Source organism: Kogia breviceps, chromosome 6, assembly GCF_026419965.1.
Source record: "Kogia breviceps isolate mKogBre1 chromosome 6, mKogBre1 haplotype 1, whole genome shotgun sequence".
Taxonomy (NCBI): domain Eukaryota; kingdom Metazoa; phylum Chordata; class Mammalia; order Artiodactyla; family Physeteridae; genus Kogia; species Kogia breviceps.
The window spans coordinates 85,362,176-85,387,251 of record NC_081315.1 but is presented as its reverse complement, the minus strand read 5'-3'; the positions used below and the strand labels follow the sequence as shown (position 1 = coordinate 85,387,251).

General features: G+C 41.4%; 1 protein-coding gene across 16 annotated transcripts in view; it reads left to right on the top strand.

The window, feature by feature from the left end:
* Positions 1 to 25,076, top strand: part of TBC1D1 (TBC1 domain family member 1) — a 229,084-nt gene that overhangs the window by 114,764 nt on the left and 89,244 nt on the right. For 10 of the 16 annotated variants that reach the window (XM_059067613.2, XM_067036291.1, XM_059067605.2 and 7 more), the window contains 5 exons: positions 7,001 to 7,465; positions 9,440 to 9,529; positions 11,489 to 11,593; positions 12,814 to 12,946; positions 18,092 to 18,183. In XM_059067613.2, coding sequence (XP_058923596.1) covers positions 7,001 to 7,465; positions 9,440 to 9,529; positions 11,489 to 11,593; positions 12,814 to 12,946; positions 18,092 to 18,183 — 885 coding nt within the window. Of the gene's footprint in view, positions 1 to 7,000; positions 7,466 to 9,439; positions 9,530 to 9,768; positions 9,805 to 11,488; positions 11,594 to 12,813; positions 12,947 to 18,091; positions 18,184 to 25,076 lie in introns of all 16 variants that reach the window. The other 6 variants (XM_067036295.1, XM_067036290.1, XM_059067612.2 and 3 more) reach the window with 1 other exon arrangement.

Sequence of the window (25,076 nt, the reverse complement as noted above, 5' to 3'; positions counted from 1 at the left end):
ACTTCATGCTGTACTGTGTATTTGTTAGTATGTGAATTCAAAAGAAACTTGTTTTGGCTGTGAAATAAGTGCAGACTTGCTTTAAAATTGACCTTTTGTATAAATTCAAATAGGTTGACAGAAGAGCAGTTTAGTAAATTTTTATATGTCTAAAAGAGGGCCTTTTTCTTCATTATTGGAGATTCATTTCAATTTACTTTTTTTTTTGTTTTGTTTTTCAGTACACGGGCCTCTCACTGCTGTGGCCTCTCCCGTTATGGAGCACAGGCTCCGGACGCGGAGGCTCAGCGGCCATGGCTCACGGGCCCAGCCGCTCCGCGGCATGTGGGATCTTCCCAGACCGGGGCACAAACCTGTGTCCCCTGCATCGGCAGGCGGACTGTCAACCACTGCACCACCAGGGAAGCCCCCTCAATTTACATTTTTGTTGTGATTCCTGTTATTGAAAGAAAACCAAATCTCAAACCTTCATTGAATTTATCTCAGCAAAATGCTTTTCAGATTCTTGTTTTTGCTGCAGTTAGTTGATTTACTTTATCTGCTTATCTGCAATCAGAAATGACGTAGATATTATTGCTGTGACTAAACTAAACAAAGATTTTTTTAAAAGTACTCAGATCATATCGTGGGAATAAACTCCACTGACCTCAGCCTATTTGCCGTGAAAGTGTCTGTATATTTTCAGTAAATATTGTAACTTGAAGTATATGTTCTCATAGACTAAAGTGTCACCTTGAGACATTTTTCAGTGGCTTGCTTACTTTGGACGGTCAGTGTGGGCATCCCCTCTTTATTTTATATATGTCTGTCTGTAAGCTGCCAACTTCAGCAGACCTGTCTCAGCCCTTCGTTTATTTTCAGCCCCCTCCTCTCCCTTTCTAGAAGAAGGAGTGCTTGTTTCCTTTGCCATCTCTGGCATCATCCTTGCCTGCCTGCCTGTCCTCCTGCTTCTCTGACTGTGACTCCTCAGTTTCTTTATACCTGAAATGTTGGTGTATCCTAAACATCTCATCTTTGCCCTCTTCCTTTACTTTCCCTTTTTCTGTTCTCAAGGCATCAGCCACCTCTGGTCTGTGTATATATATGTGCTGGTGATGTCCGGTCTAGATCTCCTGTCTTGGAGTCCAGGCTGGCTTGTGCAGCTGCCCACTAGATGCCTTTACTTTCAAGTCCTCCTGGTCATACTCAGCGTGGACAGGAGCAGAGCTCATTGTAATCTCTCCTCAAGCCTGCCGCTTCTGTATTCCCTACTGAAGAAGTCTAAGCCAGAGCGCCATGAGTCCCATGCAGTCTTCCACACCCTCATTGCCCCGTCTGGGTAATCACCAAGTCTTGTGGGTCTGTCTTCCAGAATCTTTCACGCAGCCTTTCTCTCTGTCTTCAGTGCTTGCTGCTTAGTTCAGGTTCCCAGCAAACCCCATCTCTGTTACTGTAAAGAATTCTAACCAAACTTCCCTCCAGGCCCCACTCCCTTCCAAGGCAGAGGGCTACCTTGCGTTCATCTCACACTTACGAATCCCTACCTTCTGGCATCCAGTCATACCAAGGACAACGTTTGAAAAGAAAATGAAGTAAGTGGCCTAGTTCCCTTATGTAACAAGCAACAGTGTAGGTGAGTTTAGGACAGAGTTGTAAAGAATAGAGAATTCAGGGGCTTCCCTGTGGCACAGTGGTTAAGAATCCGCCTGCCAATGCAGGGGACACGGGTTCGATCGCTGGTCCAGAAGATCCCACATATCATGGAGCAGCTAAGCCCGTGTGCCACAACTGCTGAGCCTGTGCTCTAGAGCGCGTGCACCGCAACTGCTGAGGCTGCGTGCCACAACTACTGAAGCCTACGTGCCTAGAGCCCGGGCTCCGCAACAAGAGAAGCCACCACCATGAGAAGCCTGTGTACCGCAACAAAGACCAGCCCCCTCTCGCAACCAGAGAAAAGCCCATGCGCAGCAATGAAGACCCAACGCAGCCAAAAATAAAATTAAAAAATTTATATAAAAAAAAAGAATAGAGAATTCAGGATTTTGTCACAAGTGGACAGTATGCCTTCATTCTCCTTTTTAAAACAATTTTTTATACAATTTTTAAAGGTTACTTTCCGCTTACAGTTACTACAGGATATTGACTATATTCCCTTTGTTCCAGAATACCTCCTTGAATCTATCTTATACCCAGTAGTTTGTACCTCCCGCTCCCCTACCCTTATGTTGCTCCTCTCCCCACTGGTAACCACTAGTTCTCTATATCTGTAAGTCTGCTTCTTTCTTGTTATATTCACTAATTTGTTGTATTTTTTAGACTTCACATGTAAGTGATATCATACACATATAAGTGATTTTCTCTGACTTATTTCACTTAGCATAATGCCCTCCAAATCCATCCACGTTGCTGCAGATGGTAAACTTTCATTCTTTTTTATGGCTGAGTAGTATTCCATTGTATATATGTACACCACCTATAATTTATCCATTCATATGTTGATGGACAGTTAGGTTTTTTCCATGTCTTAGCAATTGTAAATAATGCTGCTGTGAACATTGGGGTGCATGTATCTCTTCAAATTCATTTTTGTTTTTCTCAGATGTATACCCAGTAGTGGAATTGCTGGGTCATATGGTAGTTCTATTTTTAGCTTTTTGAGAAACCTCCATACTGTTTTCCACAGTGACTGCACAAATTTACATTCTTACCAATGGTGTACGAGGGTTCGCTTTTCCCCACATCCTTGCCAACATTTGTTATTGGTGTTCTTTTTGATGATAGCCGTTCTGTGACAGGTGTGAGATCATTGTGGTTTTGATTTGCATTTCCTTGATGATTAGTGATGTTGAGCAAGCATCTTCTCCTGTGCCTGTTGGCCATCTGCTTTTCTTCTTTGGAAAAATGTCTATTCTGCCCATTTTAAAAATTGGGTGGTTTTTTTTGATGTTAAGTTGTATGAGCTGTTTGTATATGTTAGATATTAATCCCTTATCGGTCATATCATTTGCAAATATTTTCTCCCATCTACTAGACTTTGTTTTGTCAGTGGTGTCCTTTGTTGTGCAAAAGCTTTTAAGCGTAATTAGGTCCCATTTGTTTGTCTTCACTTTTATTCCCTTCAGGAGATGGATCCAAAAAAATATTGCTTCAATTTATGTCAAAGAGTGTTCTGCCTATGTTTTCCTCTAGGAGTTTTATAGTATCCATTCTTACATTTAGGTCTTTAAGACATTCTTAGTTTATTTTTGTATATGTGTTAGAGAATGTTCTGATTTCATTCTTTCACATGTAACTATACAGTTTTCCCAGCACCACTTATTGAAGAAACTGTCTTTTCTCTATTGTATATTCTTGCCTCCTTTGTCATAGATATTGTAGATTAATTGACCATTAGTGTATGGGTTTATTTCTGGTTTTTCTATCCTGTTCTATTGATCTGTATGTCTGTTTTTGTGTCAGTACAAAATCATAACTGTTTTGATTACTGTAGCTTTGTAATATAATCTGAAGTCAGGGAGTGTGATTCCTCCATCTCTGTTCTTCTTTCTCAAGATAGTTTGGCTATTCGGGGTCTTTTGTGCTTCCATATACATTTTAAAATTATTTGTCCTGGTTCTGTGAAAAATGCCATTGGTAGTTTGATAGGGATTGCAGTGAATCTGTAGATTGCCTTGGGTAGTGTAGTCATTTTAACAATATTGATTCTTCCAATTCAAAAACATGGTATGTCTTTCCATCTGTCTGTGTTGTCTTCAATTTCTTTCATCAGCATCTTAATAGTTTTGGGAGTACAGGACTTTTGCCTCCTTAGGTATGTCTATTCCTAGGTATTTTATTCTTTTTGATGCAATGGTAAATGAGATTGTTTCCTTAATTTCTGTTTCTGATAATTTGTTGTTAGTGTATAGAAATGCAGCAGATTTCTGTGTATTAATTTTCTTTAATTAATTAATTAATTTTTGGCTGAATTGGGTTTTTGTTGCTGCATGTGGGCTTTCTCTAGTTGTGGCGAGCGGAGGCTACTCTTAGTTGTGGTGTGCGGGCTTCTCATTGTGGTGGCTTCTCTTGTTGTGGAGCATGGGCTCTAGGCGTGTGGGCTTCAGTAGTTGTGGCACATGGGCTCAGTAGTTGCGGCTTGTGGGCTCTAGAGAGCAGGCTCAGTAGTTGTGGCACATGGGCTTAGTTGCTCCGTGGCATGTGGGATCTTCCCGGACCAGGGCTCGAACCCATGTCCCCTGCATTGGCAGGCAGATTCTTAACCACTGTGCCACCAGGGAAGTCCCCAGTGTATTAATTTTGTATCCTGAACCATTACCGAATTCATTGATGAGCTCTTATAGTTTTCTGGTGGCATCTTTAGGATTTTCTATGTATAGTGTCATGTCATCTGCAAACAGTGACAGTTTTACTTCTTCCTTTCCAATTTGGATTCCTTTATTTCTTTTTCTTTGATTGCTTGGCTAGGACTTCCAAAACTGTGTTGAATAAAAGTGACGAGAGATCCTTGTCTTGTTCCTGATCTTAGAGTGAATGCTTTCAGCTTTTCACTGTTGAGTATGACGTTAGCTGTGGGTTTGTCATATGCCTTCATTTTTCAAAAAACGGTGCTCAGGTCTGTTCTGGTTAAGGGAACTAAACTATCAAAGTTTTACAAACTTAGGCACATGTGGAGCCCACTTTTTATTTAGTCTCCTACTTGAAAGACTTAGAGAAATGTTTTAAAAACGTTCGATTTTTAACTATTTACAAGTTATTGTTGAAACTGTGTTTGGCAATATGCCTTCAAATATTCTGAAATTGTTATATTCTTGTCAGGATCCCTGAGATTTTTTTTTAAACTCCAGTTATCTCCTTGATACCCATATTCACACAGCTCACTAGAGCAGGGAGAGGCACCTGCTAGAGCAGGGAGAGGCACTGGTCTTTGACTAAAGCGTGTCTTTCGAAGATTCTAATAAAAGGATAGGAGAGTTTGGTGGTAGGAAAAATGACCACAGCTCAGCTCTGACTAAGGACGATGTACTTTTTAGCCTCTTCTGACCCTGTGAAGCGTGGGAACAAGCAAGTTCTCTAGTTTGTGTCTTACTTGTGTTTGTACCTTTTATTACTGAGTCACCAGATATTCACGTGACTTCACACATTTTCTCTCCTCTTTGATATGTAATGAAAGACACCATTCGTTACTCACTTCAGATGCAGTGGAAGACCCAACATATAGAAATGTCAATTATTGTTTAAAAAAAGGCTCAAAAGACTGAGTAAGCTTTGAATTTTCTGTTCAGAGTGGGGTTAATAATTAGGAAGATTCACATGGCTCCTAATAAAATAATTTTACCCACTTGCTCAGAAAAGCGGTAAGGTTTTTACTTGCATAAATCGTTTTTCTTTTTTTTTTTTTTTGAAAAAGTCATTATTCTTTACCCTTACAGAAACAACTTTTACCTGAAAAATCCTGTAAGCAATTTTTTCCCCCAGAGAGAAAAGCAGGCTGTTTTTGCCAAGTTCCTGTAGTGACTGGTTGGCAAAGGTGTGAATGAAATCTAGACTTTCTACTTTCTTCTCTCTGTCCTGTCTTTTACATTGATGAACAATTTTTAGACCTCTACAGGATATGTAATTATTTGTCAGTGGAGGAATGAGCTACAGCTCAAGCAAATACTCAGGGCACATGGTTGCTTGACGTTGAAATTCTGGCTTCCTTAGTGTCATTTAGGTCTTATGCTTCAGGAATTAATTTTTTAAAACATAAAATCTCTGAAGATAAAACTGACTTTGTGTATGATAAAAGATCTTGAAAGGATATATCTTAATCTGTATGGCAGAGATTGTCTTTAAGGTGTGCTTGGTACGAAATCACAAGGAGAAAAGTCTTTTTGTGAATCGTTGGGTCTTTGGGGATTATGTTATGAACACAGAATATAAGCTTGCTTCTTAAAATCCACTAAAACCACCTTCCTTTACTGTATGTATTGATCTTTGACTTGAATTGAAAAGGGGTTTGGTTTTCTTTTCCCTCTATAATGTCATTAAAAAGACATTGGGCCTATGGGTATTTGGTCTTAAATTGGATTTTCTTACAAAGAGAAAAGGAAAAAATGGCTTTGGGTGTTAGGGCATAACAAAAACTAGGCCCTTCCTTATGAAAATTGAATTTGTGCCTGTTTTGTGTTAGTACTGAGGCTGTACATCATCCAGATGATCGCACAGATGCTTATTCATGCGGTTGAGGACTTATCTCGGTCTGTGGCTTCTTTGAGGGATCTTGTCAGAAGCTAATGATGAGAGGGTGTAGCAGTAGTGCTGACAGTAGCACACGAGACCCTTTTGTTCATTCTCTTGATCATGACTTTACATTAGGAATCAAAGACTTTAGAAGCTCAGTGGAAAGAAGCCCCAGTGTGTTGCCCTGATGATGATACTGTCATGGGTTGCTTACTCCTTGATTAAAACCTCCTAGCTGTGTAGTCAATACGATTCAACTATTGGGGAATATAAGACTGAGGAATAAATTGTTAGTTGTCATTAGAGAAAATAATGATGTTTATGATTAGAAGAAAGGTTGTATAAGATAATTACAGTCTTGTTCTCATCCCATCACTTATTTTGGAAGACTTGATGCACTGCCAAGATGCACTGCCATGAAATCTAGAATAACTGCATGTTTTGGTGGCAGCTTCCCGGAGAAGACCTTTGGCTTTGGAGTGGGGCAACCAGCCTGGGTTTGACTTGCCACGTGAGAGCTCCTTACTTAAGCTTTGCAGGGTGTTGGGTGCTTGAATCCTCTAGCATAGCACCAGTGTGGAAGAGGTGCTTAGTAAATACTTTTCCCCTTCCTGTCTCTGTGTAAGTTGCGCATTTCCCTCTCCTGGTCCCAGATTCCCAGTGGGATGCTCCTTCAGGCCGGTGCGATGGAATATGCCGTGTGCTGATGGGGAGAGCATGGCGTTGGCTCCTGTGGATGCGGGCCCTCTGTGCGCCAACCACTGCGGGTTCCAAATAACACTCCTTCCTTGCCCGGCAGGTGCCTGAGATCATCAGCTCCATCCGGCAGGCGGGGAAGATCGCCCGCCAGGAGGAGCTCCGCTGCCCTTCCGAGTTCGATGACACGTTCGCCAAGAAGTTCGAGGTGCTGTTCTGCGGCCGCGTGGCGGTGGCGCACAGGAAGGCCCCGCCCGCCCTGATCGACGAGTGCATCGAGGGCTTCAGCCACGTGAGTGGCGGTGGCTTCTCCTCCTCCTCCGTTCAGCTCCGGGCTGCACCGCAGCCGCCGGGGGACCGGGAGCGGGGCCTGCGGCCGATGCGCAAGTCCTTCTCCCAGCCCGGGCTGCGCTCCTTGGCCTTCAGGAAGGAGTTTCAGGATACAGGCCTGCGGAGTAGTAGTTTTTTCAGCTCCTTTGAGGAAAACGGCATCGAGAACCACCTGATTAGTGGACACAATATTGTGCAGCCGACGGATATTGAGGAAAATCGAACTATGCTCTTCACGGTAAAATATTATCAAAGCCTCATGCGCATCCCCAGTCTGATCTGTGTGTTTAAAAGAAAATCTGCTTTATCAAGCGAAGATTCTTTGTGAATTTCTTTTGGATTTATGTGTGAATCCATATGTCTTTATACTGAATAATTCTTTTCTCAAGATAAAATCCTTATTTAGTCCCTAATTAGCCTTTGGAATTCATCAGGGGGTCACATAAAGAGACTCTTACCTTATATCCTCTATGATTTTTATCCTCCTCCCCCATGGTTGTGAAGACACCTTTTCAGTGTGGAAAGAAGAGTTAATATGCGTAAAAGAGGCCCTCAAAGGAGATTTTTAAAATGGATATTAATTTCAACAGATGGAATATGTATTCCATCTGGATATGTATGGATAATGTATTTCAACAGAATCTTTTTGGAAAATACCCCTTCTTTACTATTTTTACTAATTTTGTAAAATACTTACCCTTTGTTATCTGGATAATTAGATTTGGGGATAACATGATATTTGAAATTGATACCCAAGCTGAAATATTAGTTTAGCCAATTGCTTACTCACTTTTTTTCTAGAAACAGTTTGGTAAACTGACAGCGAAATGCCAGGAAAGGCATGGGCAGGGAAGCTGTCCCTGGCAGTTGCCGCTCCTGGGTTCCATGCTGATCTCTGCTCTTCTGGTCAGGCTGCCCTCCCTGGGAGTCCTCTGGGTCTAAGCTGATGGGACTCAGCTGGCCCAGTAGCAAGCTGGTCTCTGACAATATAGGGAGTGGATTGTTCCTCGGCCTCCTCTGTCTCTTTTTTGGCCTAAGGCTGACTGACATTCTAGAGAGAGCAACATGAGCTTAAATGTAATGTCTTGCGTCTGTGCCTAATTCAGAGCAGTGGATGGCCCAGGGGTGAGGAAGCTGGCTGTGTGGATGTATGCAGGTTCAAGATCAAGATGGGGTGTCAGAGGGCTTATTTCTTCCTTTTTTCATGGTTGACCTAGTATACTGAAAAGAGTGCTACATTGGCAGTCAGTCTGGTGCTGTAATGTGTGATATATATTTAAAAAAAACAAAACACCTCTTGGTGTCATTGGGAAAGCTGCTCTGTATTTATTTTCAAGTACTTATTACGTGACTGCTGTATACAGGGTCCTGTGTAATACGTTAGAAATACAGCAGTGAACAAGACAGGCATGATCTCTGCCCACGTGGAATTTAGATTCCAATGAGAGACTGGCAATTGATTGTACAGGTAATTGTCTCACTAAAATTGTGATAAATGCCGTAAAGGAGAAGTAAAGGATGCTGTGAGGGCATCTGGGGAATCAGGGAAGACTTTCTTGAGGAAGTGATTTTCACTGAGCAGAGGTTTCATTGTGGCCAGCTGGGTTCAGGGAGCAGCAAGGTGAGGGAGGGCTGCAGCACGGTTAACAGTGTGGTTATTGCAACACAGCCCCCTGCTGTGATGGAGCTCTGTTATGCCGACCCGGGTCTGTAAGACAGTGTTAATTTGTGCTAACGCTCTAGCTTTTTTAGAAGGTCTGGTAAACAGTAGTGAATACCTAACACAGTATGCATTCAGCAAATGGTAGATTGTTTTAACAGTAATTTAAGATGACTTTTCTAATCATTAGGAAGTGTTCTAGAAATCTTGAAAGAGAAGCTCCTGTTTCCTGGGAGGTTCACTTATGGGGAAACCTCTCTTCCTTACAAAGGGGGGATGTGGGAGCCTGAGGCTTAGTTACCAACTTCTGTATATTTGGTCCTTTCACCTCAAGACTGCTGCCTGATGTAGGTGATGGTTGTCTGTGCTACCTGAAATCTGTAGGATAGATTGTGACCTTGAAGTGATTTTCTACATGAGATGGTCAGAATTCTATAGGAGCTTGACCCACTGAGTCTTGATTTTCATAGGTTATGAAATGAGAAAATTCGTGTATAAATCTGAATTCAGTGTTTACAAAAAGCTAGTATCTTTTTTTGTTTGTCTTTAAAGATTGGTCAATCTGAAGTTTACCTCATCAGTCCTGACACCAAAAAAATAGCGTTGGAGAAAAATTTTAAGGAGATATCCTTTTGCTCTCAGGTAAATGGAGATGGGTTATCAGCTCAATTGCCATTTAATTTTTTAATGAATTCTTATACTGTCATTCAGCAGAAGTGGTTACGGTCACAAGATGTATGCTTTCTAAGTACTGGCTTTGTGATCTTGCATTTCCTTTTGTGTATTAAGGCAAACTATAAATATAATTTTGAAATTAAGAATTTTGCTTTTAGCAACCATAACCTACTGGAGAAAATAGGTCTCCTTTTCTTTTTTTTCAGGCATTGGTAGTAATGTTCCACAGTCATGATTTCCAGGTGTGTGTGTGTGTCTGTGTGTGTGTGTGTGCGCATATTTATATATACATTCACACACATAATATTTTAAAATAGATACTTATTTTTAGTTTAAAAATTCATAACTTTTGGGGTACCAAGATCATTATTTCTTCTTCCTTAAAATATAATAGATAGTGACTACTTTTGAGGATGTTTTCCTCAGAGTACAGTATCTACTTGAGTTCTTTTTTTTTTTTTTTTTTTTCTGTATGCGGGCCTCTCACTGTTGTGGCCTCTCCCGTTGCGGAGCACAGGCTCCGGACGCGCAGGCCCAGCGGCCATGGCTCACGGGCTTAGTTGCTCCGCGGCATGTGGGATCTTCCCGGACCAGGGCACGAACCCGTGTCTCCTGCATCGGCAGGCGGATTCTCAACCACTGCGCCACCAGGGAAGCCCATCTACTTGAGTTCTTGCTTGCAAATCTCCTGGGTGTGTTTCATAGAGAGATTTTGGAGAATCTATCAATTATAATGAGCTATGCCAATTTTACTCAGAATCTTCCTAGCCAATATGAGTTATAGTTTGGCTACTTTTAAAAAGTCTGACTTATTTTCTTGCTTCCCTTTTCTCAAAATTAATAAGTTATAATGAAAGTCTCATTGTTTGTTGATTTATAATGTGATCTACATAAGAATGCAGCAGGGAATTTTTTCCCCCAAAAGGTGAAAATAAAGAACATTCCTGAGTAAGATCAAATAGGGAACCACTTTTTCCAAATCATATTCCCCTGAGGAGTAACCACTAGCATATGCTTAACTTGTGTTGGAGAACGTTGATGGAGATGCCAGGGTATGTCATTGATTGCCCGTTTATTGGGAAATACTTGCGCTGAAAGTGAGATTCTCCATAGATGTTTTATCTTGATTTGCTGCTATTTCTATTGTAATGTTAGTATTAAATATCTGCTTTTTCATTTGATAGTTTAATTATTTCCTAAAGGGTACAGTTTACAAGTTTACATGATCACCTGCCCTTCAAGCTGTCAGCACCCATGTCTCTGCCTGCTGGTGCTTTCAGGAGATGCTGCATATTAATGTTTATGGGTGATGTCTTATCTGTATTAAGATGCCTCTTAGCTGATACTTTCAAAACAAGCGTACATATTAATATTTATTAAAAAGAGCTCTTAGGAAACTATGGTGGAACTTTGGCCTTCATATCTTACATTTAAAAGCGTCTCTATTCTTTTGTGTGTATAATTTTTGACTCATTCTTCCTACCAGTTTACTTCAGCATTTACATATTTGTTATTTTGGTAGTACGTATGTTTTAAGTCTTTTAAACTTTGTGTCTGCATGTGTTTGCGTGTGTGTGCATGTGTGTTTGTACGTTAATCTCTTGTCTGCTTATTCCTTGATACTGAAGAAGAAGAATTCTCATTTTTTTGTGTCAGCTTTTCTCCACTTCCTTTCACTACTAAAATGAGCAGTAAAAACTCCAGTTTTCAGATTCTACTTCTCTTATTGTGGGGATAATCAGAGTAACATTTTAGTAGAACTTCACATTTGAGAGATGTTTTTAGACATTTAAAATATCTGAGAAAATAATACTTTTATAGTGTCCTTAAAAATTGTGCTGTGTGAATCTTCAGTTGCATGTCTGGCAGTGGTGCCTTTTCTGGATACAACTCACCATTCCTTGTTCTTGTCCCTGCCTTCAACAGGGTATTAGACATGTGGACCACTTTGGGTTTATCTGCCGAGAGTCTTTGGGAGGTGGAGCCTTTCATTTCGTCTGTTATGTGTTTCAGTGCACAAATGAAGCTCTGGTAAGTGAGAAGGGGCCATTCTTACCTTAAAGTCTCCTTTACAAGGGATTTCAACCTCACTTATTTCTTTACTTAGCAAAGCTATATGGCCTCATTGACATACTATTCATAGTTTTTGAAAAAATTTATTTATTTATTTATTTATTTATTTATTTTTGGCTGTGTTGGGTCTTCGTTTCTGTGTGAGGGCTTTCTCTAGTCGCGGCGAGCGGGGGCCACTCTTCATCGCGGTGCGCGGGCCTCTCACTGTTGTGGCCTCTCCTGTTGCAGAGCACGAGCTCCAGACGCGCAGGCTCAGTCGTTGTTGTGCACGGGCCTAGTTGCTCCGTGGCACGTGGGATCTTCCCAGACCAGGGCTTGAACCTGTGTCCGCTGCATTGGCAGGCAGATTCTTAATCAGTGCTCCACCAGGGAAACCCCTGACATATTATTTGGTTTTAATTATTCTTTTGTCACTATTTGATAACCAGCTAGTACATACCCGAGATTTAATTGGATGTGCGTTTTCAATTTTCATCATTCTTAAAGGCCTGCTCACTTGCACCCTCTGCTTTAGCATTTTTCAAATGTCATTTTGGACTTTTGATCAGAAGAGTTGGTTTTCGTTCAGTATTTAATTTGCGTCTAGTTTTTACCTTATCTCCTTGAAGAGCTGCGAGCATTTGTAGTGTTTCTAGGCTATGTGTAATCCTACCAGGTATTATGATTATTATCCATTAACCTGTGACTAATAAATAGTCCAGAAGAATCTTAAAGTATTAAGTCTTTCCACAGAGTCCTGAAATCTCTGCCCAGCTCTTTTTTTTTTTTTTTAAAATAAATTTATTTATTTATTTTTGGCTGTGCTGGGTCTTTGTTGCTGCTCAAGGGCTTTCTCTAGTTGCGGTGAGCGGGGGCTACTCTTTGTTGCAGTGCGCGGGCTTCTCATTGCAGTGACTTCTCTTGTTGCGGAGCACGGGCTCTAGGCGCATGGGCTTCAGTAGTTGTGGCTCGCGGGCTGAGTAGTTGTGGCTCACAGGCTCTAGAGCGCAGACTCAGTAGTTGTGGCGCACGGGCTTAGTTGCTCCGCGCAATGTGGGATCTTCCCAGACCAGGGCTCGAACCTGTGTCCCCTGCATTGGCAGGCAGATTCTTAACCACTGCACCGCCAGGGAAGTCCCGTCTGCCCAGCTCATTTTAAATGGACTTTTTGCTGACTATAGTCTCCTCTCTTCGATCAGGTGGATGAGATCATGATGACCCTGAAGCAGGCTTTCACAGTGGCCGCTGTGCAGCAGACAGCGAAGGCGACGGCCCAGCTGTGTGAGGGCTGCCCCCTGCAGGGCCTGCACAAGCTCTGTGAGCGGATTGAGGGTGAGCCGGGGTGGGAGGGTGGCAGGGTGGGTGGGAGGGTGGCAGGGTGGGTGGGGGGCAGTTAAAGGTCCTCGGCAAATTCGTTGGAAGGTTCTGCCCCGTGGAGGCTTGTGTTAGTTACAGGGCTCATAGGTGGATGTCTTCTGTATGTCAGGCACTGTGCCTAGACCGTCTCCCCTCAAGGGGCTCTGAGGGCAGTGGAGGAGTAAGGGGACCACAGGGAACAAGACCAGTTGCACTGTTAGCAAGATGGTGTGAGTGGTCAGTCACTTTAGGTGCCATGGAGGGGTCTCGTAACAAGAGAGCTAAGAATTTCCACCGGATAAGTCAATTACAGGGTCATTGATACCCTCTGATACCCTCTGCCGGAACAGTTTTAGTGGAGGGAGCCAGCCGTAAGGTAGGTTGCAGTTGAGGAGCCTATGAGAAAGAGCACAGGAAGTGATGCTGCGAGTATGGACTACGATTTCTAGAAATTTCGCTTAGGGAGAAACCACAGTATATGTTATGGTTTGCATACTTAAGATGTGCCTGGCACTGTACTAAGTGTTTTCTTTAACATGTATTATCATCCACTTAATCCTCACCACTTTGTGGGAGGAAAAGGGATTATTTGCACATTTCAGGGATAAACAAACTTAGTTTCTGGGGTTTGGGGATGATAACCATCCTGATGGGTTTGAAGTCGTATCTCATTTCCCTTTTTAAAGACAAATTGACATCATCTTAAGGTCTTTGAAGTTTCATTTGCTGGCATTCCAGTGCTCTTTAAAATGAATCAAAATGATTACCATTTTCACCCGTGTTTTCCTAGTTGTTACTCTTTGCTGACATTATACAAAATATATTTGGGAACAAGAAAACGTGTGCTTTAACAAGAGATCCCATCTAAGAGGATCACTAACCCTTTCCTTAGCGGTTGTCAAGATAAGGTAAATGATGACAGAAATGTCTCTTATGAGCTTATTAAGAAGCCAACAATGACTTTGGCCTTGAAGATAAAGCAGATCCTGATCTGCAGGAACTGGAAGGGTTCCAGAGTTCCACTTCATAAATCTTTCTTTGGTCTGGCTTAGCTTTCAGAAAAATATAGCTGAAAAGTTTAATTGTGCTGGGGATTTTGCTGCTATAGTTTCGGAATTATCATTTCATATATCTTTTTACTGGATAAAATCCAAGCAAAGCAGAAAGCTATGCTCATGTAAAAACATCCAATAAATAGCACAATTAGAAGGCTAGTGAGGGTTATATTTTGCCTACACGATGGGAAGCATTTCTAAAGTATAGATGGCACATTATTAGAGCCATCCTTAGTAGGGGAGATGCTGATTATTTTATGAACAGTTCAAGGTTGCCTTTTGCTATATTGCATCCCTAAAAAGTAGAATGAAGTCATTTATTAAAGTTCATTGTATGTTCCCATAGGAGTAGTTCTAATAGGAAGTTATGATCTGGCCAGGAGCTCCCTAAACTGTGGAGAGGGCCAATGACATGGCAACAAAAAGAAAGACTTAAAGACTGGTTTTTTAAAATTTATTTATTTATTTATTTATTTATTTTGGCTGCGTTGGGTCTTCGTTGCTGTGCGCGGGCTTGCTTTATTTGCGGTGAGCAGGGGCTACTCTTCGTTGCAGTGTGAGGGCTTCTCATTGCGGTGGCTTCTCTTGTTGCAGAGCATGGGCTCTAGGCACGTGGGCTTCAGTAGTTGTGGCACGCGGGCTCAGTAGCTGTGGCTCGCAGGCTCTAGAGCGCAGGCTCAGTAGTTGTGGCGCTCGGGCTTAGCTGCTCCGCGGCCTGTGGGATCTTCTCACATCAGGGCTCGAACCCGTGTCCCCTGCATTGGCAGGTGGATTCTTAACCACTGTGCCACCAGGGAAGTCCCAAGACTGTTTTCTTAATAAGTTGATATAGTCAATATGCTCTGGAATCTGTAAAATAGAATAAATACACTGTACGTATGGGTGCTGTTGGACACTTACAACATGTAAGGGGTGCAGCTGTGCTGATTCTGTGTTTGAACTATGTACAACTGCTAGTATTTATATAGTGTTTTGCTTATTTTAAAGTTTAGAGGAGCATTTTGGGAATTCTTGGAATGAATTATACTTGCACTAAAAAGAAAAAAAAAGTTTTACTGATGTTTCCTTTTGCTCTCTAAGTAAATTTGCCTTCAGCAAAGCAAAGGCATTCATCAGAGCTCCCTTTAATAAGAGCCTTTTCAACCAGACAGCGTGAAGGCGGGCTCACTTGCCTCGCTTCTCCCCTCTAAAACCTTTTGGCATCACGTGGGGAGTGCTGCCTTCTTGCTGCAGAAACTCCCTCCCCCCGCCACCCAGGCTGAAGGTAGTGAGAAGCCCTGTGGAGAGCAGGTGCTGGGACCTCAAAGACCACCTCTGGTTTGAGATGGGGCAGGAAGGACCTAATGAATTGAGGCACCCTGAAGACAAGGATAGAACTGTCTAAGGATCTCTCCAGACCTGCTGAATATGAAGAGTAGTCTGTATGATTTCACCTGAGATTGTTAGAAGTATATATAATTAGTCTGACTCTTCTTGGGGTTTTTCTCCACATGTGAATGTTTCATCAAGCAGTACAGTGTGTCCAAGAGAGGTTGTTTGCACTGTGTCACTGACATCCATATGCAGGGAGGATTTTTATTTAATGATTTCTGAGTGCTAATTTTACTTTAAAAATTACTTTAAACACCGTTTTGATTCAACATGTAAGTAGTTAGTGCAGTAAAGGCATCTCTGTTTGCCTGGCTTATATGACCTGACAGCTTGCCTGAGGAGTACCTGAACTGTGCTCTGATAAAATTCATCTGTCCTTTCTGCACTTGTACTGACCTCTTTTTTTTTCTGATTGAAGAATAGTTCACTTACAATATTATTAGTTTCAGATGTATAACATAGTGAGTCAGTATTTTTATTTCTTATGTACCATACAATATCATTATGACATTATTGACTGTATTCCCTGTGCTGTACATTACATCCCTGTGACTTATTTATTTTATAACTGGTAGTTTAATCCCCTGGTACATCTTAATCCCCTTCACCTATTTCACCCTTCCCCCCTTTCCCTCCCCTCTGCGACCATTAGTTCTTTGTTAAGTCTGTTTCTGTTTTGTTATATTTGTTTGTTTTTTGGATTCCACGTATAAGTGAAAACATACAGTACTTGTCTTTCTCTGGCTGACTTATTCACTTAGCAGTGCACTTCAGTGTTGAAGGCAGTGGCGTCAGGTGACTTGACTGCCTGGGTAAAGGAGCAGTTGAATGTCCTAGGGTGGTTTCTGGGGGCAGACAGATGTGGGTCAGATTCTGACTTTGTCCCTTCCTTAGCTGATAACCTTGGGCAAGACATTTGACTTCACTGTGCCTCAGTTTCTTCATCTGTAGACCTTGGGATTGCTAAAAATAGTGCCCACTCCAAGGATTATATTGAGGATCAGATGAGATTATTTATATAGTGTTGCATGAAGTGGCACAGCAATCACTTAAGAAATATTGGCTTTTATTTTTATGGTGGCCTCTTAGGGTTTTCTTGCCCCCCCCCCCAAAAAAAAAAGAAAACGGTGGTGGAAAGAGGAAGGACTTATGGGAGCTGCAGTGGTTTGAGTAGGGGCCGCGACCTCACCACCACCTGTTAGGAGGGTGAGGGCCCTGCTTTCTGCTGCAGGGGGCGGGGTGGGCGAGCAAGGAGCACTGGCGCTGGGGCAGGCTTGGCTGCTGATTGACCTCCTGACCTGTCAGTCACCAGGCTTCTCCGGACCTCAGAAAACTCATCTGTAAAACAGAGGCCTGATTTCCAAGTCCCTGTTCTAGATTTCAGAGCTGCCCCCTCTGGCCATCCTAGTAATGTAGATAAATCTGGCCCAGAGACTTGGCCAAGGCCCTGCCTAGTGGCTCACCCTCAGGAGGAGGAGATGGGGTGGCATGTGGATGGGGACAGGACTGCCCTTGGAATAAAAGTAACCAGCAGCGGTTTTTTTTCCACGATAGTTAGGTCAGCAAATCCTTCATCCCAAATCTTTTCATCATGGGTAGGTAGCATTTATCTCTGGCACCAAGAAAAGGCAAAACAGGGTCTGAGCCATATATGTGTGGAGTAGGAACTTTCTGAAATACCAGATTCTAATGGACATTAAAATTGCAACTTTATTTTAATTAATTAATTTATTTATTTATTTTTAATTTTTGGCTGTGTTGGGTCTTTGTTTCTGTGCGAGGGCTTTCTCTAGTTGCGGCGAGCGGGGGCCGCTCTTCATTGCGGTGCGCGGGCCTCTCACTGTCGTGGCCTTTCTTGTTGCGGAGCACAGGCTCCAGACACGCAGGCTCAGCGGCCATGGCTCACGGGTCCAGTTGCTCCGCAGCATGTGGGATCTTCCCACACCAGGGCATGAACTCGTGTCCCCTGCATTGGCAGGCAGATTCTCAACCACTGTGCCACCAGGGAAGCCCGCAACTTTATTTTAATGACTTTCCCTCAGAATCCTTTGTAATGTTATTTAAGTGGCCATAAGACTGTTACTAAGCATGTGGTAAAGGGAAAGTTGTTAGCCACACAAATCACTTTCTTGTGAAAGAGCCTATCCTGTAAGAGAAGAATGTTGGTCAGTTTTCAAATGGGGCAGTAGTTCTTTTTCCTTAAGGGAGATTGTCTAGTTTACATATAAATACTCCCTGAGAATTTATCATTTTCTGCGGACAATGTTCTGGTTGTGTGATGTGTTCTAACATGGAGTAGTGGCGAAAAAAGGCAATTTGGAACCACACAAAGCTGACGTAGAGTCCAGTATGGGGTCTTTGGGAATTAAGTGAGCTCTCTGGGTCTCAGTTTCCTTAACTGTAAAATGGGGCTAATCGAGTCCTCTTTACCAGATTGTTCTGAGTATTAAATGAAATGATACAGGCCTGATGTTTAAGTCAGTGCCTACCACGTGCGGGCTCAGTCAAAAAATGTTGCTTGTTGTCAAGGTCATCATCATGACCGACATTATTGATTAGAATTTCCATGAAACCTCAGAAGCCTGAAGAAGGTGATTAAGCCATGTAAGAGGGGGGAGTGAGCATGAAAAGTGTTAACTCTACCTCGTAACGGTTACCTAGAGTGTTCTCATGTCTCTTTTTTTTCTCTTAATAGGAATGAATTCTTCCAAAACCAAACTAGAACTCCAGAAGCACCTGACAACATTAACTAATCAGGAGCAAGCAACTATTTTTGAGGAGGTTCAGGTACAGTACTGGTTTTAAATTTCCAGAAGGAAGAAAGGAGGCAGCTTCTCTGTGAAATTTTATTTATAAAAAATAGCAAAGCAAACCTGTCAGATCCTCAAGGGAAGTGGGCCTGAGTTCCTCTAGGTTTAAGCTTTAACAGCCTCGGGACAGGGGCCAGGTCAGAATTGCAGATTCGTATCAGGGCTTGGTTTTTCATGTGAAAACTACTAAACCAGGGGAACTCTACCTTAAGGAACGAGAGAAAGGAAATAATGAAGTGGAGAGAGCCTCAGCCTGGGAGACAGGGGACCTGGATTTTGGTCCCTGAGCACTGCTCTCCCTGGGAGACCTCTGCTAGCTCCTTCCCGCTTGGGATTTCAGCCCTAAGTATGAGATGTTATATCTTAAGGATGGAACATTTTGTACATGAAATTGAACATAACTTTTCTTCCTCGCTCCTTTTCTTCAGTTTTGAAAATAAATTTAGGTGTTACCTACTATATGGTATATCAAACCTAAACATAAAAACAAAATACAGAAGAAAACCCAAGCTCATTGGTTTTCTGCATTAAGCCCGGAACTGCACTGTCGTCCTTGTGTTTAGATGCACTTATCTTGGGAAACCACACTGTGTGTGCTGGCATGCCCATAGTCTGTTCATTATGAATCTTTAATGAGCTCATCAAAAATTTCATGTCTGCTTTAGCCGAGGGGCATTTTCTGTGGTTTTGTGGCACTTTCCTAAGGAGGAGAGTACATCAGAACAAAGCATAAGTCTCTAGTGGGGAGGAGAGTGCCAGGGGTTCTGCACATAGAGAAGTCTTTAAACAAAACAAGACAACCAGCAAGTCTAGACTGTAGGTTCTCTCTCCCTCTTCACTGAGGGAAAGGCTATAGACAGGGCCTGTGATCTGTTTTCTGTTAGAGTGAAAAATTAAAGAATTGTCTTTTAAATCACATGTTTGAGTTCTCCTTCCCTTTATCTTCTGCAGTAGGATTGGCATATGTTTTGGTTTTTTTTGGGTTTTTTTTGGCATTACGCGGGCCTCTCACTGTTGTGGCCTCTCCCGTTGCGGAGCACAGGCTCCAGACGCGCAGGCTCAGCGGCCATGGCTCACGGGCCCAGCCGCTCCGCGGCATGTGGGATCCTCCCAGACTGGGGCACAAACCCATGTCCCCTGCATCAGCAGGTGGGCTCCCAACCACTGTGCCAGCAGGGAAGCCCCATATGTTTGTTTGAAGGAGAGCATAGGAAGAGTTTTTTAATTTCATAAATAGCTTAGAATGTAACTTTCACAATTTCCAATTGCCTTTCAGTTTTCTTATTTTCTTTTGAATTGACTTGAGACACACTACTTTGTTTTTTCTTAAAGGATCTTTAGCGTTCTAAGTACACAGTACTCTCAGACAAATTTAATGTGATTTGTACTTGGAATTCATAAATGGATGGACAATTTGCTTCTGATTGTTTATGCATTTGTGATGGGAGCTGGGTCCTTTTTCTTTTTCTTTTTTTTTTTTTTTTCCTTTTTCTTTTTCTTTTTTAAAATTTATTTTAATTTATTTTTGGCTGTGTTGGGTCTTCGTTGCTGCGCACAGGCTTTCTGTAGTTGGGGCGAGCAGGGGCTACTCTTCGTTGAGGTGCGTCGGCTTCTCATTGCAGTGGCTTCTCTTGTTGCAGAGCACGGGCTCTAGGCGTGTGGGCTTCAGTAGTTGTGGCACATGGGCTCAGTAGTTGTGGCTCACGGGCTCTAGAGTGCAGGCTCAGTAGTTGTGGCACACAGGTTTAGTTGCTCTGCGGCATGTGGGATCTTCCTGGACCAGGGCTTGAACCTGTGTCCCCTGCATTGGCAGGTGGATTCTTAACCACTGTGCCACCAGGGAAGCCCAGAGCTGGGTCCTTTTTCATCTTACACTAGTCCACTTTGCTGTTTTAGTGCCATCAAGTCACTTTGGGGAATATCTTTCTAGCAAGCATAGAAGATGCACCTTCCTCCCCTAATGTGAGTTTGTTTTCTTTTTTATTTAGATAGCATTGTGTAGCTTTCCCCAAAACAGTGTGGTGAATCAGTATAGGTAATACCCCAGATACCCTTCTGCAGCAATGACTGTGTTCCTGATGGATGTGATTTTGAGATTCTCTTTGATCCATGTGAGTGTGAGACACTCAATATATAAAATGGCAAAGAGACTTTAGAGAAAATCAGTGACAAAAGTTTGCTTTAAAAAAATGGATTCAGTTAATATCCTGGGATCCCTGTGTGGTATTGTAGAAGGCTCTGTAATTTTTTGATTGGTTTAAAGACCAAAGGGAATTCATTGTTCATTGGCTTTGAAAAACCAGCTTGTACTTTGTCCTCCATCATTGTAGGTGTGGCTCTTTTTTGAATAATACAAATTTAACATGGATCTATTCTTCTGATGGCTTTATTGGTAGTCTTATTAAATTATTTCCTCAATGACCATTCTTGTTTTTATAAAATATTTTATAAACCAAGTCACTAGTTTCTGTTTAGGTAGTAGTTCCTGCTAATGCATTTGAAAATCATGCATTTCAAACAGATCATAAGGAAAAAGGTGGCTTTGCAGTGTCATGATACCTCCTTTAAATAGGATGGTTAATATTTTCCTTTGTATGGTTGTTTTCCTGGAGAATGATTTGTTTCTGAGGAAATTCTCCAAGGGCAAATTTTTATAAAACAAATGTAATTACTATTGAAATTAATAGCACATGATTGCTTAAATAGTTATTAAAACATACATATTCAGTGTTTTTGTAAATAAATGTTTCATGCAAAAAAAAAAAAAGTGCAACCCAAACAGAACCATAAAGAAAAAGAAATCATTAATTACCGTGCAGATGATGCTCTGGAATTATCACTGCTGCAAATAAGCCGGCTTTGACTTTGAGCTCTGTGAGGAGTACTCAGTGCCAGATGGGCGTGTGGGTGTGCTAACCCTTCTAAGAGGACTCAAGATACTGCAGAGCCACTTTTAAACTTAGGACCTTTTTGAAGTGTACATTTTTCAAACATGTCTAAGTGGGCGAATGAGAAGGTGACCCTCGGGTGGGGTCTGGCTCTGTCCAGGTGCTCTCCCCTGCTGGCTGAGTGTGCTGAGTTTACATCGGTCATCCTCAGGGAGAAGTTGCTTTCAGTCTGAGTTGGGCTAGTAAAGAAACTGTCTCAAAGTCGAATTCTATTCATCTGAATGAGTATATTTCAGGGAATGAATTAATACTCAGTAGGTAAATCAAATAGATTTATAGTCAGTAGATGTCGATAACGGATTAAATAATGTAACTTTTCACAAGTTAAAGCTAAGTGGTTGGAGGAATTTTTTTTCACTTTGTACAGAATATAGAGCAGCTTAATTGGATTTTTCCATGGTTTTAAAATTATTTCTTAGAAGATTTCATTATACTTTTTAAAAAATATGTCAGGCTGTAGTCCAGGTGAGCACTGCCATTTTCAGTAGACTCCTCAGAAGACGATAGGCTTTCTCAGCATTCTGGTATTCATTAGGCAGTGTTAGAAATTGATTTCAAATTGCTTTTACAACCAATTTATAGGCCCGCCCTCATAGGAATGAGGTTAAGAAACACGTAACAACATTGGCTTTGTTGCTTTTAACAGGCAATTAATTGTTTTATATTGTTCTTTTTAAAAAAATGGAATATAACTATAGAAAAGCACACAAATCAGTGGTATATAGTTCAATGAAATAAAAAATATTTTTGAGATATAGTTGATTTATAATATTACATAAGTTTCAGATGTGCAACATAGTGATTCACAATTTTTAAAGATTATACTCTATAGTTATTATAAAATATTGGCTGTATGTTGGTGAATTTTTATAAGATGAATACACCTGTGCAGCAGCACGCAGATTAGGAAATAGAGCGTTTCCAGTCTCTCCGAACCCCCACTTGGTCCTGCCCCAGGTGACCGCCATCCTGATTCCTGACTCTGTAGGTTAACTTTGAGTAATAAGCAAGTTAATTTTTGACTGCAAAGGGATGTTATCCAACTTCATTCTCCATTATTTTCCTCAGACCTGTCTCTCTGACTCATGAATGTTTATAAAGTTAAATCACCTTCAGGAAATAATGATTTGTCCCTTTGCAGGATGGTGAAGTTCCCTGGGAGGCACTCAGGAGATGACACCTTGCTAATCATTTTCACTCAATAGCAGGGTAGCCCCTAGTCATGTTTCAGTTATTTTAAGAAAGGTGTTATTTCTTGACCTTGTATGGCACCACAGACTCTTCTCAGCCTCACTGACTTTCCCCTGTGATGTTTAATGAGCTCCTTGATGCAGTGTCTGGGCAGCAGCTGTGGTAATACATTGTGCTCAGTTTAGTCTGGTTTTCTGTCCATTCAAGTAGTTTCTTTCATGTATATGTTGAGGAAAAGAGAATGTATTAATAATGCTCCTCTCCTGTTAACTGCATTCTTAGCCTTTTTTGATATGTTGAAATAAGTGATTGAGAAGAATTTCTCCAACAAAAATACAAATTTTCTTGTGAGAGCAGCCCAAAGGTTTGATTGAAGAATAGGAGAAGAAAGAAAGGATCAGCTCTTGGGTGCCTACTCAGAGGCTTCGTAATTCCTGCCTGCTTCTCTTTCTTGGACTTTAAAATATATATATATACTTTATTTTTTAGAGTAGTTTTAGTTTTACAGAAAAAGTGGGTGGAAGTACAGAGAGTTCCCATAAAATTTCTCATGCCCCTCCCCCAAGCCAGTTTCCCCTATTAATGTCTTAGTGTGGTACCTTTATTACAATTGATCAGCCAATATTGATACATCTTTAGTGATTAAAGTTTGTAGTTTACATTAGGGTTAAATTAACTCTTGGTGTGGTACATTCTGTGGGTTCTGACACGTTTGATGGCATGTATCCACCATTATAGTATCATACAGAATTGTTTCACTGCCCTAAAGATTCTCTATGTCCACCTTTTCACTATCCCCCAACCCCCAACCTTTGTTCCAAACCCCAGGCAACCACTGATCTTTTACTGTCTCCATAGTTTGTCTTTTCCAGAATGTCACATAGTTGGAATCATACTGTGTTTGTGTAGCCTTTTCATTTGGGCTTCTTTCCCTTAACAATATGCATTTAAGGTTCTTCCATGTCTTTTTATGGTTTGATAGCTCTTTTTAGTGCTGAGTAATATTTCATTGGATGTACCACAGTTTATCCATTTACCTGTGTAAAGACACCTGGTTGCTTCTAAATTTTGGCAATTATGAATAAAGCTGCTATACACATTCTTGTGCAAGCTTTTGTATGGGCATAAATTTTCAACTCATTCAAGTGAATACTAAGCAGTACGATTGTTGGATCACATGGTGGGAACATGGTTAGTTTTGTAAGAAGCTGCCAAACTGGCTCCCAAAGTGCTGTAACCATATCATGTTCCCACCGGCAATGAGTGAGAGTTCCTGTTGCCTCTGGGGGCTTTTAGACTCACAGTATATCTGTAACCATCCCAAGGTCAGCAGAATTAAGTTTGGGATTGTGGTATGTGACTACCGCTTTCCTCTTTTGAAGATCTGATGGAAACTTTCTCTGGAACAACCCACGTGTTGCATAAAACATGTAAAAATTTATAACATCCAGGTTCATGGCTTGGCATCCAGATTGAGAGCATCTATTCTGACCTATAAAATATTTAATCCTTAAATCTGAAATTTGAAAGAACAGGAAGTCCTCATTGAAAACAACCTCTTCTAATCATTTACTATCGTTTCCTTGAGTAACAGGAACAACTTATTTAAAATGACCTTTGTCTTTAAGAGAGGAATGTTAGAAGGTCTCGGTTAGTGTTACCTCTGCTTCTGGTCTGTGACATGAGGGGTAAAATTGTTCCTTAGCTGGGCTGCCAAGAACAGCATTGACCTGGACTCGGATGCTTGTGTAATTGATCCATTTATTAGACACCGTGACTTTGATTTAAAGGGCAGGCTAGAGGTTTGGAGTAGGGAGGGAGGAGGAGGAGCAGGGTGCAATGGATAAGTGTCATTATGAAGAAAAGATATTTTTCTAAAGTTTATAGACCAGAAACTTTGTTTATCTCCAGAGTAATTCAGTTTTGTTTTCTTCATATTCAGGGAAAATAATTGAATACATTAAGTTAGATGGTCTTCTAAACATGAACTCTGGTATTTCAAATCCAAAGAATTTGGGGCTGGAAAAGACCTTGGAGTGTATTTCGTGAATAATCTTCATTTGAACAGACAGAGAAGCTAACCTTAAATGACAAGCCTTTGGTCTCACTTCTAGGCAGCACCTTGAACTTACATGACCTGATTTCTAGTCTGGTGTGCTTTGCCACTACCTTGCCTGAAAAATAAAAGGCATACAAATAATTTTTAAAAACCAGAGGAAAAAAATTGAGTCCATGCCATGAAATTTTGTGTGCAAGTGTATGCCTTGTGGGGCTTCCAGAAAGTGCTTCATGATGAACATGTTTGACATGTGGAAGGAACCATGGCCATGGATCCAGTTGCTGGTTTCCTTTCCAGTTCCCTGACCATAAGAGTTTATAAATAAGTAACCATTGTGGCTCTTGACCTCTGGGTGTTTACACAGGTTTTTGTCCTTTTCTTATGTTTTTAAGACTGTTTATTAAATATTTTGACTATGCCTCTATCTGATGTGAGATGTTTATTTTAGGTATAAGGACATCAGAGGTCAGAGGCTAAATCTGGCCCACTGGCTTCGTTATCTGTTTCTTTTAAAAAATTGTCTCCGGTTGTAGGATCATTGGTGCCCCCTAGTGAGGTGATTGGGTAAAAGCACTAGTTGATGAATGGAAGCTGTTAGCATTTTCAAAAGGATGGGATAGCAGTTTTGGTGACAATTAAAAATTAATGTAATATATTCTTTTTTTTTCATTA